The sequence below is a fragment of the Falco cherrug genome, chromosome 11, assembly GCF_023634085.1.
Source record: "Falco cherrug isolate bFalChe1 chromosome 11, bFalChe1.pri, whole genome shotgun sequence".
Taxonomy (NCBI): Eukaryota; Metazoa; Chordata; class Aves; order Falconiformes; family Falconidae; genus Falco; species Falco cherrug.
The window spans coordinates 13,295,186-13,309,687 of record NC_073707.1 but is presented as its reverse complement, the minus strand read 5'-3'; the positions used below and the strand labels follow the sequence as shown (position 1 = coordinate 13,309,687).

The window sequence follows — 14,502 nt, the reverse complement described above, 5'->3', positions numbered from 1 at the left end:
CTCCCTGTTGGCTGTGTTTATAGTCTCCTCTGTCATCCAGTATTTGCCTTTGCATGTGAGAGACAGACAAGGAAAAAGAGATGAAGGTTCTGGAGGCATTTCTAACAGAGATGCCAAACTGTCAAATAGTAAATCAGGAGGCAGCTCCCTGATGGTTTCACATCAAAAGAAGACACCCTTTTGTGGCTGTGCAGTGTCTGCTGGTTATTTTCACTTCCGTCAGAACTGTCTGATATGGTCAAGTAGGTTTGAGGCTTTCGACATTCAATTTTCTTTTCATTTATTGTGACTTTTATTTATTTGTCTTTCTTGGTAGTTTTCAAGGATATGTGTTTCAAGGATACTTTTTACTCTCCAGCATTTTCATGGATCGTCATCCCAAAGTTAAGGGTAGGGAAAGAAACAAGAAGAAAGGGAAAGGGGGGGGGGGGGGGGAAGAGCAACATGGCTACAGCTTCAGGGGACAAAAGAAGAAATATATTCAATTTAGGAAGACCTCTAATCTCTGGTTATACAGGACAGCTTTGTTAGATAAGATTAAAAATTTCACGAATGTCCCTTTTTATCCCTGGAGACTCCGCCATTTATACCAGCTATTGTCACCGTCAAAAGAGCTTGATAACAGCTGGCTAGAGACGTGACCACACAGCAACACAACAGCAAGAAAGGGGCAGCCGGGTTCATAAATCTTCAGAAAACCCGTTCCCCCAGCGCAGCCACGAATCTGCTGCTGTCACAGTCAAAGGGAGACTGCATTGTCCTCCAGCCAGTCAAAACCCTGAACTTCAGCATTAGCGGGGGCTCTATTGAAAGTATAGGGTGCACGATGAGATGTTTTCCATTATCTTCTTCATTGCAGCCCTTATTACTGCACACAGATACAGTTTAAAGGATCTTTGAGTTTAGCTTGTTGCTAGGTAGAGTTTTTCCCAAAATTGCTCAGCCCTTACCCTTGGCAGTGTAATCCTGCTTTTTCCATTCCTCACATCAGTACAGCGCCACATGAGGCAGGGTCAGATGATGCCATTTTGGTACACAATGGACCAATCTCTGATATCTTCTGGCTGAGAAAGAGCCATCAAAGCCAGAATCTGGCTCTTGGGTGCTGAGCTTCCCCATTCTCCAGTGGCTGCTCACAGACTCAGACGTAAGCAGGGCAAGTTACGAAGCACAAATTGGCTCAGACTCTTGAAATACAAGTTTCCTAGTTTTCATGGGAGGGTCCAAATTCATATGTATTCAGCTTTATTCTGGTCTTACTTAATTCAGTGGCAGTATTTTCTCAGCTTTAGAGAAAGCCATATTGGTCCCTTAGGAATTTCATAGTTCCTGTAAAGCAAATAGCTAATAAAGTAACATCAGTTAATTTGAGGAGATGGAAGAAGAGAGTCACTGTGAACCAAAACAGAAGTAGAAGTCTATGCACTGTGCCTAAAAAAGGATAAAAATAAGGCAGAATCTTTTAGTACCTTAGCTTCTTACAGAGTTTTATACCTAGGTGTGATGAACATTGCAGTGTTTAGACAACCGTATTGTTACTTTAAAACCCACCTATCTAGTATTGCCCAGAATCCAAGAATGAGCTTTATTAGAGAGGATTAAATGTGATTTTTGTAAGAGAAAACAGGAAAAACATTTAATGCTTCTAACTTCCCTCCACTGCAAGAAAAACACGATTTCTGCAAGTGGTTGTGTTGTGAAAGCTATGATTAAAAATATAAGTTCCTCATTCAAACTAATTTTTTATTTTTTTTTCTTCTGGCAGCTCCATCCCCAATTGCTTTGATCCAGGCTAAGGAGATAACAAGGCACAGTGTTGCCTTGGCTTGGCTGGAACCTGACAGGCCAAATGGAGTCATCCTGGAGTATGAAGTCAAATACTATGAAAAGGTACTGTTCAGAGGTGGACAAGCAAGGAGTTTTGTTTGGGTTTGGGGAGAGCTTTTTATTTCGTTCCATTATGGTTCCGTCATTTGAAACCAAGTAGATTCAGTTTAATAAAATGCAATTAAGGATTTCGTGCACTTGAATAGTCGCTTGAAAGAATGAGACTCATAGGCTGTTCCAACTGTATGGTATAAGTTTATTTTGTTATTTTTTCCTACCTAGGAGCTGAGCTTTCGTAGCAAGCGTATTTATAATGAGAATCAATAATGTTGGGCAGAAGTGAGACATTAGATTTACTTCACAGACAGAAGTATAATAATGAAGTATATAACAGTAATAATAATAATAATATCTGTTTGCCGATAGCTTCCGCTCAGAGTGATAGTGTGGGCTAGATGGCTTTTAATAGAGAATAAGGAAAGAAAATTAGATTCTTCTTGCTTTCCAAGTTAGGTGGAGATGCTATTCCTACAAGTAACTTCTCAAGTATGGAACTGTGAAAAGAGCTATTTTCTTTGAAGGTTCTCTGCAAAAAGGAATGATTACCTGTTCTTCTTGTGCAAGCTCTCTCTCTCTGACATGCACATGTGTACTTCTAATATTTTTTATAAAGATAATCACTTATTTTCTTCCCTAGCGCACAGAAAAAGGCATGTGATTTGCAGGGAAGCTAGATTATTAACATTTTCGGGTGGATTTGCCAGCCAAAAATAGAATTTTTTTAAGATTGAACTTTCTGGAAGACATTTTCTAAGTCTTTTCTTTCTTAATTTTTTTTTTCTTTTTTAATATGGCTCATGGCTGGTAGGAAGAAAAATAAAGTGCCAGCACGTATGAGTAAAATGTTGCTTGTTCATCAAGAGGATCCTATTTGAAGGCTTGGCAGTTTTCCAAAGGATTTAATTGTGTGATTTCTTAAATAATCAGTGATATATAAGCATCATACCTATGCCCTCATCATCCTTTTTTGGCTTGCTCAGAGCTTCATGCAGCACACAGTGCTAGGGGTATTGAGCAAGGCCCTCGGGACATATTTTGCGAATTCCATTGTTGTTACTCATCTTCTTTCATCATGACAGTTTTGGCAAGGAAGTGAGGTTCCACGGTTCATGGTGCAGTGAGGCATTTTTTCTTGATCAACCAATGTGTTCTTTTGTTGTTAGGACCAAAACGAGCGCAGCTATCGCATTGTGAAGACAGCCTCCAGGAATACTGACATCAAAGGCTTGAACCCCCTCACTTCATATGTATTTCACGTGCGGGCCAGGACAGCAGCGGGATATGGAGACTTCAGTGGACCATTTGAGTTCACAACGAACACAGGTAATGACATGCCCACCGATTTCTTTTTCTTTTCCTTGAGCAAAGAGGGCAAATGTAACTGAGCTGCATGCTGGGGGTTTGCCATCGATTGCTTGGTCTGTGGTGTGCCTGTTCTGGGAAAATGTTCTTCCATGGCCACGTGACTGTTAGGGGTGTCGTGAATCTGACCTGAGGCATCTATTTGGATATGCTGCATTCTAGATTCTAGCAATGGAAGTACTTTGGTGTGGCATAAGGAGACACACAGCCTATAAACATTTGGAAGCCATTGGTGCTTGATAGATTTATGTACCTTTTTTGTTTACTGTACATGTTGGTGTTGCACATGTGTTTGGGATATCTTGTTTGTAGGAGAATAGAACCCTCTTACTCCTCTTTGCAAGGTATTGACATAGATCAGTTAGGTGTCCTACATCAGCTCACATATTTGCGCTTTTCCTTAGGCAGTCATATAAAGACAGAATGTTCGAATTACGTTGTCAGTAGAGCTTTTCACATCACTCAAAGAAATGTGCAGATTTAGTCCCCAAAATGTTTGCTTCTCTGTGACAGGAAGGCAATGTGACCAAGCCTGTTCTATGTTGGACATACAGGTTTGCTTAAATCAATTTAAGGTTGTGCCAGTTAGTGGCAGCATTCTTCAGGATGTTAACAGCTGAAAATAATCAATCCAGCAGGAAGAGGGTAGACATTTTAAAATAACTTATTCTCTTTGCATCATTTGGGGAGTGATCATCTGGCCCCACTAAGAGAAAAAAGAGGAGGAAAGAAGAGTGGAAAGCAATTAGAAAGGCGGGCAAAAAATAGCCATTACACCCTGTAAGCAACAGTGAAAGGGAGAAGGAGAGGGAGTCCTTGTTCCCAGTGAACTGGAGTTCCCCAAATCATTATCAAACATCATGTCTTCAGCTCATTAGCACCCTGTTGGAAAATTGTGTCAAATGACTATATAGTAAAGGCCTGAAAGTAGATTTGAGTGCTACTCTAAACTGCCTTCACAAGCCAGAAAGCCTCATTGAGTGTTACCAAAGTTGATTTTTTGAGGGTGTCTGACACTAATGCTCCCTTTTCTGTTTCCAGTTCCTTCCCCCATCATTGGCGATGGTACCAATCCCACAGTGCTTCTTGTTTCAGTGGCTGGCAGTGTTGTTCTTGTGGTCATTCTCATTGCAGCCTTTGTCATCAGCAGGAGGTAAGAACTTAAGCTTCTCTCTCCCTCTCTCTCTTTCATGAGGGAGCTTTTTGTCTCCTCCAAACAAAGCTAAATTCTTTGATTAGCATCATAAACAGTGAATTTGCATTACAAGCCTTCTCCCATGTAGCTTTGATCTTCTCAACATTAGTACCAAGCAGCATGTGATGTAATGGCAATAGTTCCAGCTCTATTTGCCCTTCAGATGCAAAGCTGATTCCAATAACTGGCATTGAGAAGCATGCCAGCTAGAGATTTGTGATTAGTGTAATTTGAAGTTAAGTTTAATGGGTATGGGTACAGTAGATTTTCTTGGACTGACTCCTCATAGGCAGGGAATAAACAACTGCACTGTTGTGGGCTAAGCCATCAGGCTGCTATGGCTGTGATTTTTGTGTAAGTCTGTATGAGTCTGCATTAGTCTTTTGGGTTAGTCCTTCCAGTGTGAGTGGATATGACTGTAAAACAGAAGGCCACAGTCATTCAGCATCATATGCAGTAACACAGCAGACTGGATCGATGGTTATTTCATCAGAGCAAGACCATAATCTTCTACCAAGTACTTGTTCATTCTCCCAGTTTCAACCCAGGCATCAGGAACAGTCCTGCAAATGGGAGAACAGTGTACAGAAACACAGTGTGAATGTTTCTGTCTTCATCTTTGTGTTCACTCTCACTTAAAAAGATCAGCATGATTTTGCTTCAGTGTAATTCTGAGACAAAAATGGATGTGTCATTACTGTACCTGAAGCCTGAGATCTGAGGGGTGCACGTTTTGTCAGTCTCTGTTGATCAGTTTAATGGCATCAGCCGTAAATATGCACAATTTCCTCTTTGATTTGCTCTCTTACTTTAAATTGTCTTAAAGAACAGTTAAGCCACTATGATTGTAATATCTGGAAAGTAGGCATGCATTGCTATATCTTTCTGTGGGTGTTCAACTCGAAGCCTCCATGCTGGCAAGAAGAAAGAAGAGCAGAACATACGAAAATGTAATGCGGACAGACAGGTTTATTAAAAGCCATTGCAACAGAAAATAGCATCACTGAGCTTGATGACTTAATCTCCTCTCCACTTTTATTGATCACTTTATTATTTAAGGCAGGATTGATAGCAGGATGCATTGGATTTCTAATTATGAGTCGCCACCTTGGAGAATTGAGCCTGTCGGGCTGCTTTGAGATGATTCCTTCCTCTCCTCCCCCTATAAAAAAATGTCGCTTCTCAAGGCTGATAAACACTGCTTGGTGATTGGCCCTCAATGGATCACTTTTTAGAAAATGAAATGTCAACCCCTTGCCCTCATATTGATTCTCTTTAGTATCGGCCATAAAGCTGTCAAAGGAAAGGCTGCCTGGAGCCAGGTAGCTGACGGACGCGCTGATGCGGGTGCGCGCTCGGCCGGGCTCCTCACCGCTCGGGCCGCCTGTGCAGTTATCTCTGCCCACAAGTGTTCAGCTTGGACAAAGGCAGGACAAAGAGCAGGTGGGCGGTAGGGACAAAAAGGCTGGTCCAAGGACTGGTGGGAAGGGAGATAAAAGTATCCTGGTGGCCGTGAGTACAGATGTGTCCCGTAGCTTTGCACCACTAGGTCTCGGAGAGGCTGTGGAAGGGGAAAGACATGGCAAGATGAATGAAATACTAGGACAGCAAAAGTGCTCTGTGCATACTAATGCATGGTGCCTTGCTAATTAATAGCCTTCCTCAATACACAGCTCTCCAGCAGCTGGAAGTAGCTCTCAATAAACAGAATCTACTTTAGTATTCACTATTACTCTAACAATTTTAACCACTTTACCAATGTCATTTAGAGGTGTAGGCTTTTGGGATATTTCATGATGTTCCTATGCCGGCAGAAGTTAATAGCAAAATAATTGTACTTTGTTCCAAAATGACTTCAGATGAGAAAAAGCTTTTCTGTCCATACAGTTCCCCTGTGGAGGTTTTGTAATCTAACCATGACCCTGAAAGTCATATTTGTCCTATCAGACCCGTGCTTTGGCCCGCAGACGTAGCTTCTCTGCATCTGTGAGGCAAACGTGGGAACCGGGCATATGCTGTAGGTGCCCACTTTTGAACCCCGAGTTATTGGTACTCATTTAGCATTACGTTTTTTCAAGTCATTGCTCAAATCCCCAAATTCATCTTTACAACAGAATTTGTCATAGGACTTTGCCTGCAGGCAGCTCAGACTGTTTGGTTCCATCCCGTGACCACAGCATTTGTGTTAATGGGAGAACTAGTCTGCCTACACGTTAGTTTAAACTTACTGAGGTTAAGGTGAGCGTATCTGTAGAGCAGAGTGCGGTAGGTAGCGTGTTTCTAAACTCTGCCTTGCAGGAACGTCGAGTGAAGTTACAATATCTCAAATGGAGTTGTAAAGGATTTAGGAGACTGTAAAACAGAAAGAGCCACATTCTAGGAGGGCTTGGGTAGAGTAAGGCGGCCCTGCAGAATCCTCTGGGCATCTGAAAGCTTCTGTCAGAAAGTCTTCTGATAGATGGATTGTCTTCTGCTCCGTCAACAGCAGGATGCCTTTGGCCACCAGCTGCCGGTGGCATTGGAGCAGGTGCCCTGCCAGCCTGGTGCTGAGCGCCATGGCCGCCCAGCCCCTCTGCTTGGGGGGCAGGCGGTGGGGGCGGTGGGGCCGTGCCGTTTCACCTCAGTGCGTGCTAATACCCTCTGTTGTGACCTCCTCTTCATCGCCAGCCCCCACCTGTAGCTCTGCCTGTGCCTCTGACCCCCACGGTTCCTGAAAGCTTCTGTGTTCTTTTCCTGAATGCCGGCTATTTAATCGCCACCGCCAAAATCCCTGTAATTACGGGGCTCCAACCTGCGACAAAGGCTCCCTTCTGCCGCCCAGGTGAGCCGCCCCCGAGGGGTGCCCGTGCCAGGGGACAATGGCAGGCCGGACTGGCCTGCCCCCAGCCAGGCGGGAGAGGTCAACGGGTGACACAGGCAGAAGTGGAAGTAGGTAGTTAGTTTGGAAGGTATTATTTAAACTTAATAAGCTACAATTATATTGCTTGAACAGTAATCCCTTTGTTTCCCTTTGCTTTTTGTATGTCTTTTGGTTTGGGGGGGGAGGTTATTTTTTGTCTGTTGTTAGGGTGTTGGTACTCTTAAAAATAAGATAAAGAGCATTTTTTCGTACTCAAAATGCTTTCATGCAAAGCCTGTTTGTTTCATATTTCCCATCTGTGCCTGAGCATTAATAAAATGAATTTGAAGGGGTCCTGCTTAAAATGCGGAATCTTTTTCTTTTTTTTTTTTTTTTTAATTCCTTTTTTTTTCTTTCCTCTGAGAGCTGTTGTATAATACCTGAAATCATCTCTGCAATCCCCTTAGCTGACTCGGTCCCATATGGCACTGGGTGAGATTTGTGCTGCCTCCTCCTTACTCAGTTCAGTGACTGCGAGCAGAGCATAGTTCTTTTATTTAACTCAGCTCTGTTATACCAGCGCTGGAAGTCCTCGGGCAAATAAATGGTTTAAATTGATGTTTGGATCCAGTGTGGTTTTTAATAATGCTCTTGTGATTTGGAGCCATTTGCGTTTAATTGACTTTCGTAAAGAAAAAAAGCTCCCAACCGTTTATGGTTGGATGTGTACCTGCTTTTTATGTCTGAACACAAGTCATGATGATGTTGTTGGAAGCCGTGAGGCTCGGTTCAAAGATCGGGTAGTCTTCACATGTCAAATGGCATATTCCTCTCCTTCTGTTTCATGGTTAATTTATAGTTTTTGTTATTGGCATAGCATGTTTAACACCCAGTGTTAAGAGACTGCAAAGACAGAGGCTGGGAAATGTCCTTTCCGCTGACGGGATGGGAAGCTGCCGTTCCCCACAGGCCAGGCACTGAGTGGGAAGTGAGGTGCTTTGTGCTAATGGGCCGATGAGTTTTGCTGATGGGAGGGGAATGGTGAGACTCGGGAAGACTTGCTGCAAGCGAGGTTCGCAGCCACGTTTTCTTCTTGTTATCTGTGAGTTTTTGACCTCTTTTAACTCAAATTTCCAGATAGGTCTTTCTCTCACCCACTCCTGTTTTCTTCCTCTACCCGCTCACCGTTTCCAGACTTCTAACCTAGTCTCAACCCAGTGTCCCTGGCAGGCCTGGTCATCTCCTGCCCCACTCCAGGCAGCAGGTTGCACGCTGCAGGCAGTGCCAATCTTACCTCCTGTTCTCCAGCCTTGCTTTCTCCTTCTGCCTTCCCTCTTCTTCACTCCAGCCCAAGCCCATCCCGGTTAGCTAACCTGAGTCTGACAGCCTGGGAGACTTGGACTGCTGTAAGAACAGGCATACCCAGGAGGAAGCAACCAAGCCCTTCTCTTCGGCAGTGTCTGTTCTTACACCTGGTTCTGAACTTTCAAGAATGATGGCTAAAAGCCCAAATCAAATCTCTGCATCTACGTACTGTTAGATGCTGGGGAACTTCAAGTCCCAGTATGCGTTTGGCTGAGCTGAATCCTTAGTATCTTCCCTAACAAGCTAACCTTTTGCATTAACTTTTCTTATCCAGTGACATTTAAAGCTGAACTAATTAAATACGTAACTGGACACAATATCATGTCTATAGGCATAGAAGTAGTAATCTATAGAATTAAAATGCTATACTACCTTGTATCTAACTCAGAAGGTTAGTAGAGGACTTCTGCCATTGGGATTTGTTTACCCCTTCAATTATACAGTGATTAACATAATAAACAAAATCTTTGGGATCTGCATGTTTGATAGGGTTTTTTTTGCTGCCATCCTGATTTCTGTGTTAATAGACTTGTTTCCAGTTTTAAATTTGCAGTTAAATAAGTGTGTTGGCATTGGCCTAATTATGTTTGAAAATCAATCTACCAAAACACTCTGTTGTAGCATTGAAATCCCTGTATGATAGGGCTAAAAAGCAATTTGGCCCCTTTTTGCACAGAATTGCAAATATACATTGAAGAAAAAGTAGCCAAAACACAAGCTTTCTTTTCTTTTTTTAAATGCCAAGATGCAAATAGATTGGTGTTTCTCTTGATGCTTTGTTGATGCCAATAACACTTAAAGCAGTTTGAGGAGTCTCCTACCCTGCTGGTAAATGGATATTGTGTCAGGGGCTGTTGTAGGGGAGCTGCCGAGCACAGGTCGTGGCAGGTGCAAACAGCTCAAGTCTCAGCAGGTCGAGAAGACTGAGCTTGTCTCAAAGTAAGATATTTATTTTGAACTGTAACGCCTTTTTTTTGTTCTGACAGACGCAGCAAGTACAGTAAGGCTAAGCAAGAGGCAGATGAGGAGAAACACTTGAACCAAGGTAAAAGGCAGTGGTGCTTCGGTTTCTTGATGTGGTTCGTAAAACATGTCCTGTGTTCTGATGCTTGGGAAATAAGGGATGACATTCCTCTTGAGATGAATATGTTTCTGCTTTCCTCTCTTGAAAACATCTTTCTTTGAAACTATGTGCTTTAGTAACAGGCAAAATAGAAGTATCGGGGTAAAATGTTTTGAGGGGTCAGGCAGGAGAAAGGTTCATCAAATTCTTCCGTTGTGCCTTTCTGCTGAAAGATATCTGTCCTTGGACAGCGGTATCTAGGCGTGACTTTACCCCACAATACTCTGCTAAAGCAGTTGCTGGATGGGCTGGAGGCAATCCCGCAGGAAAGGGAATGTGAACTTTGCTGCCTTTTTTTCTAGGACCGAATCCTACTGTTAGTTCCATCTCAGTCATCCAGGTACCAAACCTAGGACCTGAGCTCAGAATTTCTTGGCTCCCAGAAGGGAAATGGGATGTGTCTCACAGGTCCATAGACAGGCTACTGGCCTTTGAGTGATGTTGGTGATTTGTGAAGTTCATTTATTGGCAAAAGCCTGATTCCTTACATCAATGTTGGGAAATATTAAATGTTTACATTAAAAAAATTGCATCGGGGGAAAAATACATTAAGACCTTCCTTCCTTCATCAGTCATTCCTGGCTTACAGTACATTTTTATTGTACACTCTCTTTGCTGTTGTAGATCATTAAGGCTTCAGTCTCATATGTTCTGTGTTTAGCAGCATGTAGATCAGTGACTTCAAATAAAACATTTCTGCCTTGCAGGTGTTAGAACATATGTGGATCCTTTTACATATGAGGATCCAAACCAAGCTGTGAGGGAATTTGCCAAAGAAATTGATGCCTCCTGCATAAAGATTGAAAAAGTTATTGGTGTGGGTAAGTGCCAGAACTTTTGCATTTTTTTCTGTAAATATAGTTCTAAATTTGCTTTTAGGAAACATGGGATCCTATGATTTTTGCATGACAGTTCCCCCAAATGAACTGACATAACAGTTTGACAACATAAGCATGTGCTTCATGTTCATGACTATTTATTCTTGTGCCTTTTTCCTTAAGGGGAATTTGGTGAAGTATGCAGTGGACGCCTCAAAGTACCAGGAAAAAGAGAGATCTGTGTTGCTATCAAGACTCTAAAAGCTGGTTACACTGATAAACAAAGGAGAGACTTCCTGAGCGAGGCCAGCATCATGGGACAATTTGACCACCCCAATATCATTCACTTGGAAGGTGTAGTTACTAAATGTAAGTAGGTCATTTTCATGACAAGGCCAATTTGGAAGTCACTGAGAAATTAAGTATGTGCTGGTGTGTGCTGGTTGTTTTTTGTTTTTTATTTCCTCCCCTTTTTACTCTCATTCCTGTGAAATGACAGATGGAACAGATCCACTGATAGCTAATAGGAGGAAATCAGTGCAGGACAAGTCATTAATCTTGTTGTCAGCTATAAATGGGTTTATGGTTTCAACTGATACTCTATCTGTAGGCAGCTTGTACAAGATTTTGTAAGGGGAATTAATACTGCAGGGGTGAACTTTTTTTTTTCTCCCTTCTTGCTATGCCAAACAGGCATCTTTCACATCTTTGCTAGACCGAGCTGATTGTTACAGGATAGGCAAAAGCAGATGGTGAGCAAAGAATTTAAAATGGTTGGGGGAAAAATACCAAAACAAAACTATGGAGTCATATGTTTAAGGTGTAAAGCACAGATGTAAGGAGCAAGCCTTTGAAATGAAGTCAGCTATTTCAGCATGAAACTTGCTTATTTGTTTTCTCTGATTTACAGGTGTGATAATTTCACTCTGCAGAATTTACCTGGCTGATCTTTTTGTTTGTTTGGTTTGGGGTTTTTTTAAGTCTGTTAGCGTTCATTGTGCCATGAACCCTGCCTTAGAAAAAAGAATGACAGCATTCGCTGGATGCTGTTTCAAGACTAGAACTGAAAATACACCTGTGTGACAGGTGTGCTTGGGTTGGACTTGATAAGGTGCTGCTGCGATGATGGAGTTACTGCCCCTTCTCTGACTGCCCTAGGTAGCATGCTGGCAAAGCCCGGCGCTGATCGCAGATCCTGAAAGACCCTTTGGATGCAGGGGCTCGTGCTCAGGGTGGCAAAGCAAGCAGACAGTAATCTTGTGAGCTCTGTTAAAGGGTGGATTTGTGAAGCTTATTTTCTGCAGCTGATGGTGTGCATGATGAACATGAATGCAGGATATTAATAGTGTAAGGAATTAAAATTAGACATGGAGGAGAAATATTACTAGAAGAACGAAGTATCTCCCACAGAGGGTTGTCAAAGCCATCAATATCATTGAAAAACCCTGTCCCTCCTGAATTGTCGGTGGGAGCTGGATGCTTACTCTGCCACTTGTGTTTCTGGAAATCCTCCCCTTGCTCATCTGTGTTGCCCTCTCCTAGTCTGCCTTCTCTCACAGCTGTTGAAAATGGCTCATAGAGCGTGTTGCTGTTTGCTTTTCAAGACAAAGTCTGTTGGGGAAAACAGGGGTTTGGACTAATTTTGACCATTGTTTACTGAGGGCCTCCCTCAAAACTGAGATGAAAAGATAGTACTCTCTTTAGATTTTGAAGGTCTGCATCTCTTTTTCTCCTTTTGTTTTTGTCATAACAAAGAGGGAGGGTTGCGGTCAGGCCGCCGTGTTTGCTGCAGACAGTGATTTTTCTAGCACCTCTGTAAAAGGCAACAGGGGAATCTTTGTGTTGAAATCCCACCGAGGCTGGAACCCCCTGAGCTATTACAGCTCTAGCAGTTATAAATGACTGGGTGCATTTGCATAATGCAGTTGTCACTGAATTAAAATGATTTGAAATTTTCACCGAGGAGGTGGTAACCTGACCCAAGAACGTTTCATTGCCTGGCTTGCGATGTTTCTGCAGCACGCCAGCTTGGTTACCTCGGAGCTGGTGTGTTTGGTAAACAGGGCTACTTAAGGAGACATTTATCTCAATTTCTCCATAGGTTTTCTGAATGCTGTGATAAATGAATGCATTTAATAAACTGAAAATTAAAATGTGAGATAAATACTGGTGTAGATGGGGGCTGAGAGAGGCAGCAGAAAAACATGAATAAATTATTGGCTGCTAGTCAAGTACTTTAATAATTGAGTCACTGATGGTAACTTCTCCTCTCTCTATCCCCCTCCCCTGCTAAAGAAGTGCCTGAGTAATGAAATTACATGTTAATGCACTGAAAGAGTCTCCCTTTCTTCCTTTCTACGTTGACATAGTATCTTTTGATTGAGGAAGGTTAATTAAAACTCATTTAGCTGTATTTGTTCAGTGGAAGGGTTCTGGTCACAGTTGCAAAGGATAAATGAAACAGTGACATATGCAGATTTGGTTGGAGTTTTTCTCTTTCTACCAAGGAATGCCTGCAAAGGTGAATTAGAGGGAGAATTATGTTTTATTGCATCACTTTCCTTTAAGAGTGCAAGTACTCGGCCAAGGTCACTAAGCCCTTCATCTAGACCAGTTTGCTTTGTGCAATACCATCACTTCTCTGCTGCATTCATGCAAATCAGAAGGGGTTCAGCTGCCAGACTGGCATTTCACAGGCATGCCAATACGCATGGGACCAAAGCAATAATAAGAGTTCTGATATCAGTTGGGAAGGGAAGGAGAAGCAGAAATGGTAAAAGGTGTGCAAAGGGTGGTTTGGGACTGAAGAGGTGAAAAAAGTAATGGTGAATGAAGTAAATGATGTATTGCACATAGATGGTGATCTAAGTGAAATAAATGATTGAAAACTGAAAAATTTCAATACTGTCAGTCTTTATAGAATATTGTTTTCTAATAAAAAAAAAAAGAAGGTTACTTCAAAAACAGAAATCCCCGAGAAATGAAGAGAAAAACATCTTGGTGAAAAACACACTGAGGTAGTAATGATTAAGGAAACTTCCAATGCTGTAACATTTCATGGTAGGGTGATTTTCACATCTGGTTGTTCTGGAGCAGATACTTGCTGGTGGCTGAAGCAAGACAAAGCTGAGTAGTTCTGATACCTCTGATGCCAAGACAGAGTTGAGCTATCTACAGTCTAGGTGACAGGTCCATTGAACCCTTCTTTCCCCATAGTGTTCCCTTGACCTGCTCAAGGAAGTACAAAAGCAGAGTTCCTCTGGGACATCTGTTTTTAATGTAGGGAGAAACTATAGTTCCTGTAGCTAAAGCCTAAGTGGAGGAAGGGTTGCCATGCCAGCCCGGCGCTGATCATCAGACGCTCCCTTGGCTTCAGGTGGGCTAGACAGTGCTTATCTGGGGATGGGCTTTTGCTACTGAACCTTTGATAAGTCACTTCTTTACATCCACCATTGTTCACTTGTAGAATGGAGATGATATTGGACTTGTTTCTGCAAATGTCTAGATGCTGAATACCCAGCATGATTTAACCCTGTGAAATAATACTTTTACTTGTATGTACCTAAATGTTTTCAGTTTCAGTGTTGTATGGCTTTGTAAAGCTCTTAAAGACAACATCAAGCATTATTTATGTATTTGCTGTTGTTTTAGGCAGGAGAGTGCTTAGAAAGCATCCCTGTGTCAGTAAAATTACATTACATTTCTCTTCAGATTGCCCAGCTTGGCTCTCCGTATTGCAGTGTGGAAAGCTGAGTGCTGCTGAAGCACGATGCCCCACATGCGATACAATTCATTGAACCATTTATCCTGTGGTTGACTTTGCGAAGCAAATGGCTTTGACTCATTTATAAATAACGAGAGACATGGGATACAAATTTGGGACAGAGAAAGTTGAGAGGAACAGCTTGTATTT

At 42.3% G+C, this 14,502-nt stretch overlaps 1 protein-coding gene across 1 annotated transcript in view; it reads left to right on the top strand.

Moving 5' to 3' along the window:
- EPHA4 (EPH receptor A4) overlaps positions 1–14,502 on the top strand; it is a 107,128-nt gene that overhangs the window by 77,386 nt on the left and 15,240 nt on the right. Inside the window, exons 6-11 of the mRNA XM_055723927.1 lie at positions 1,766–1,890; positions 3,051–3,210; positions 4,291–4,402; positions 9,635–9,693; positions 10,479–10,592; positions 10,773–10,958. Coding sequence (XP_055579902.1) covers positions 1,766–1,890; positions 3,051–3,210; positions 4,291–4,402; positions 9,635–9,693; positions 10,479–10,592; positions 10,773–10,958 — 756 coding nt within the window. The remainder of the gene's footprint in view (positions 1–1,765; positions 1,891–3,050; positions 3,211–4,290; positions 4,403–9,634; positions 9,694–10,478; positions 10,593–10,772; positions 10,959–14,502) is intronic.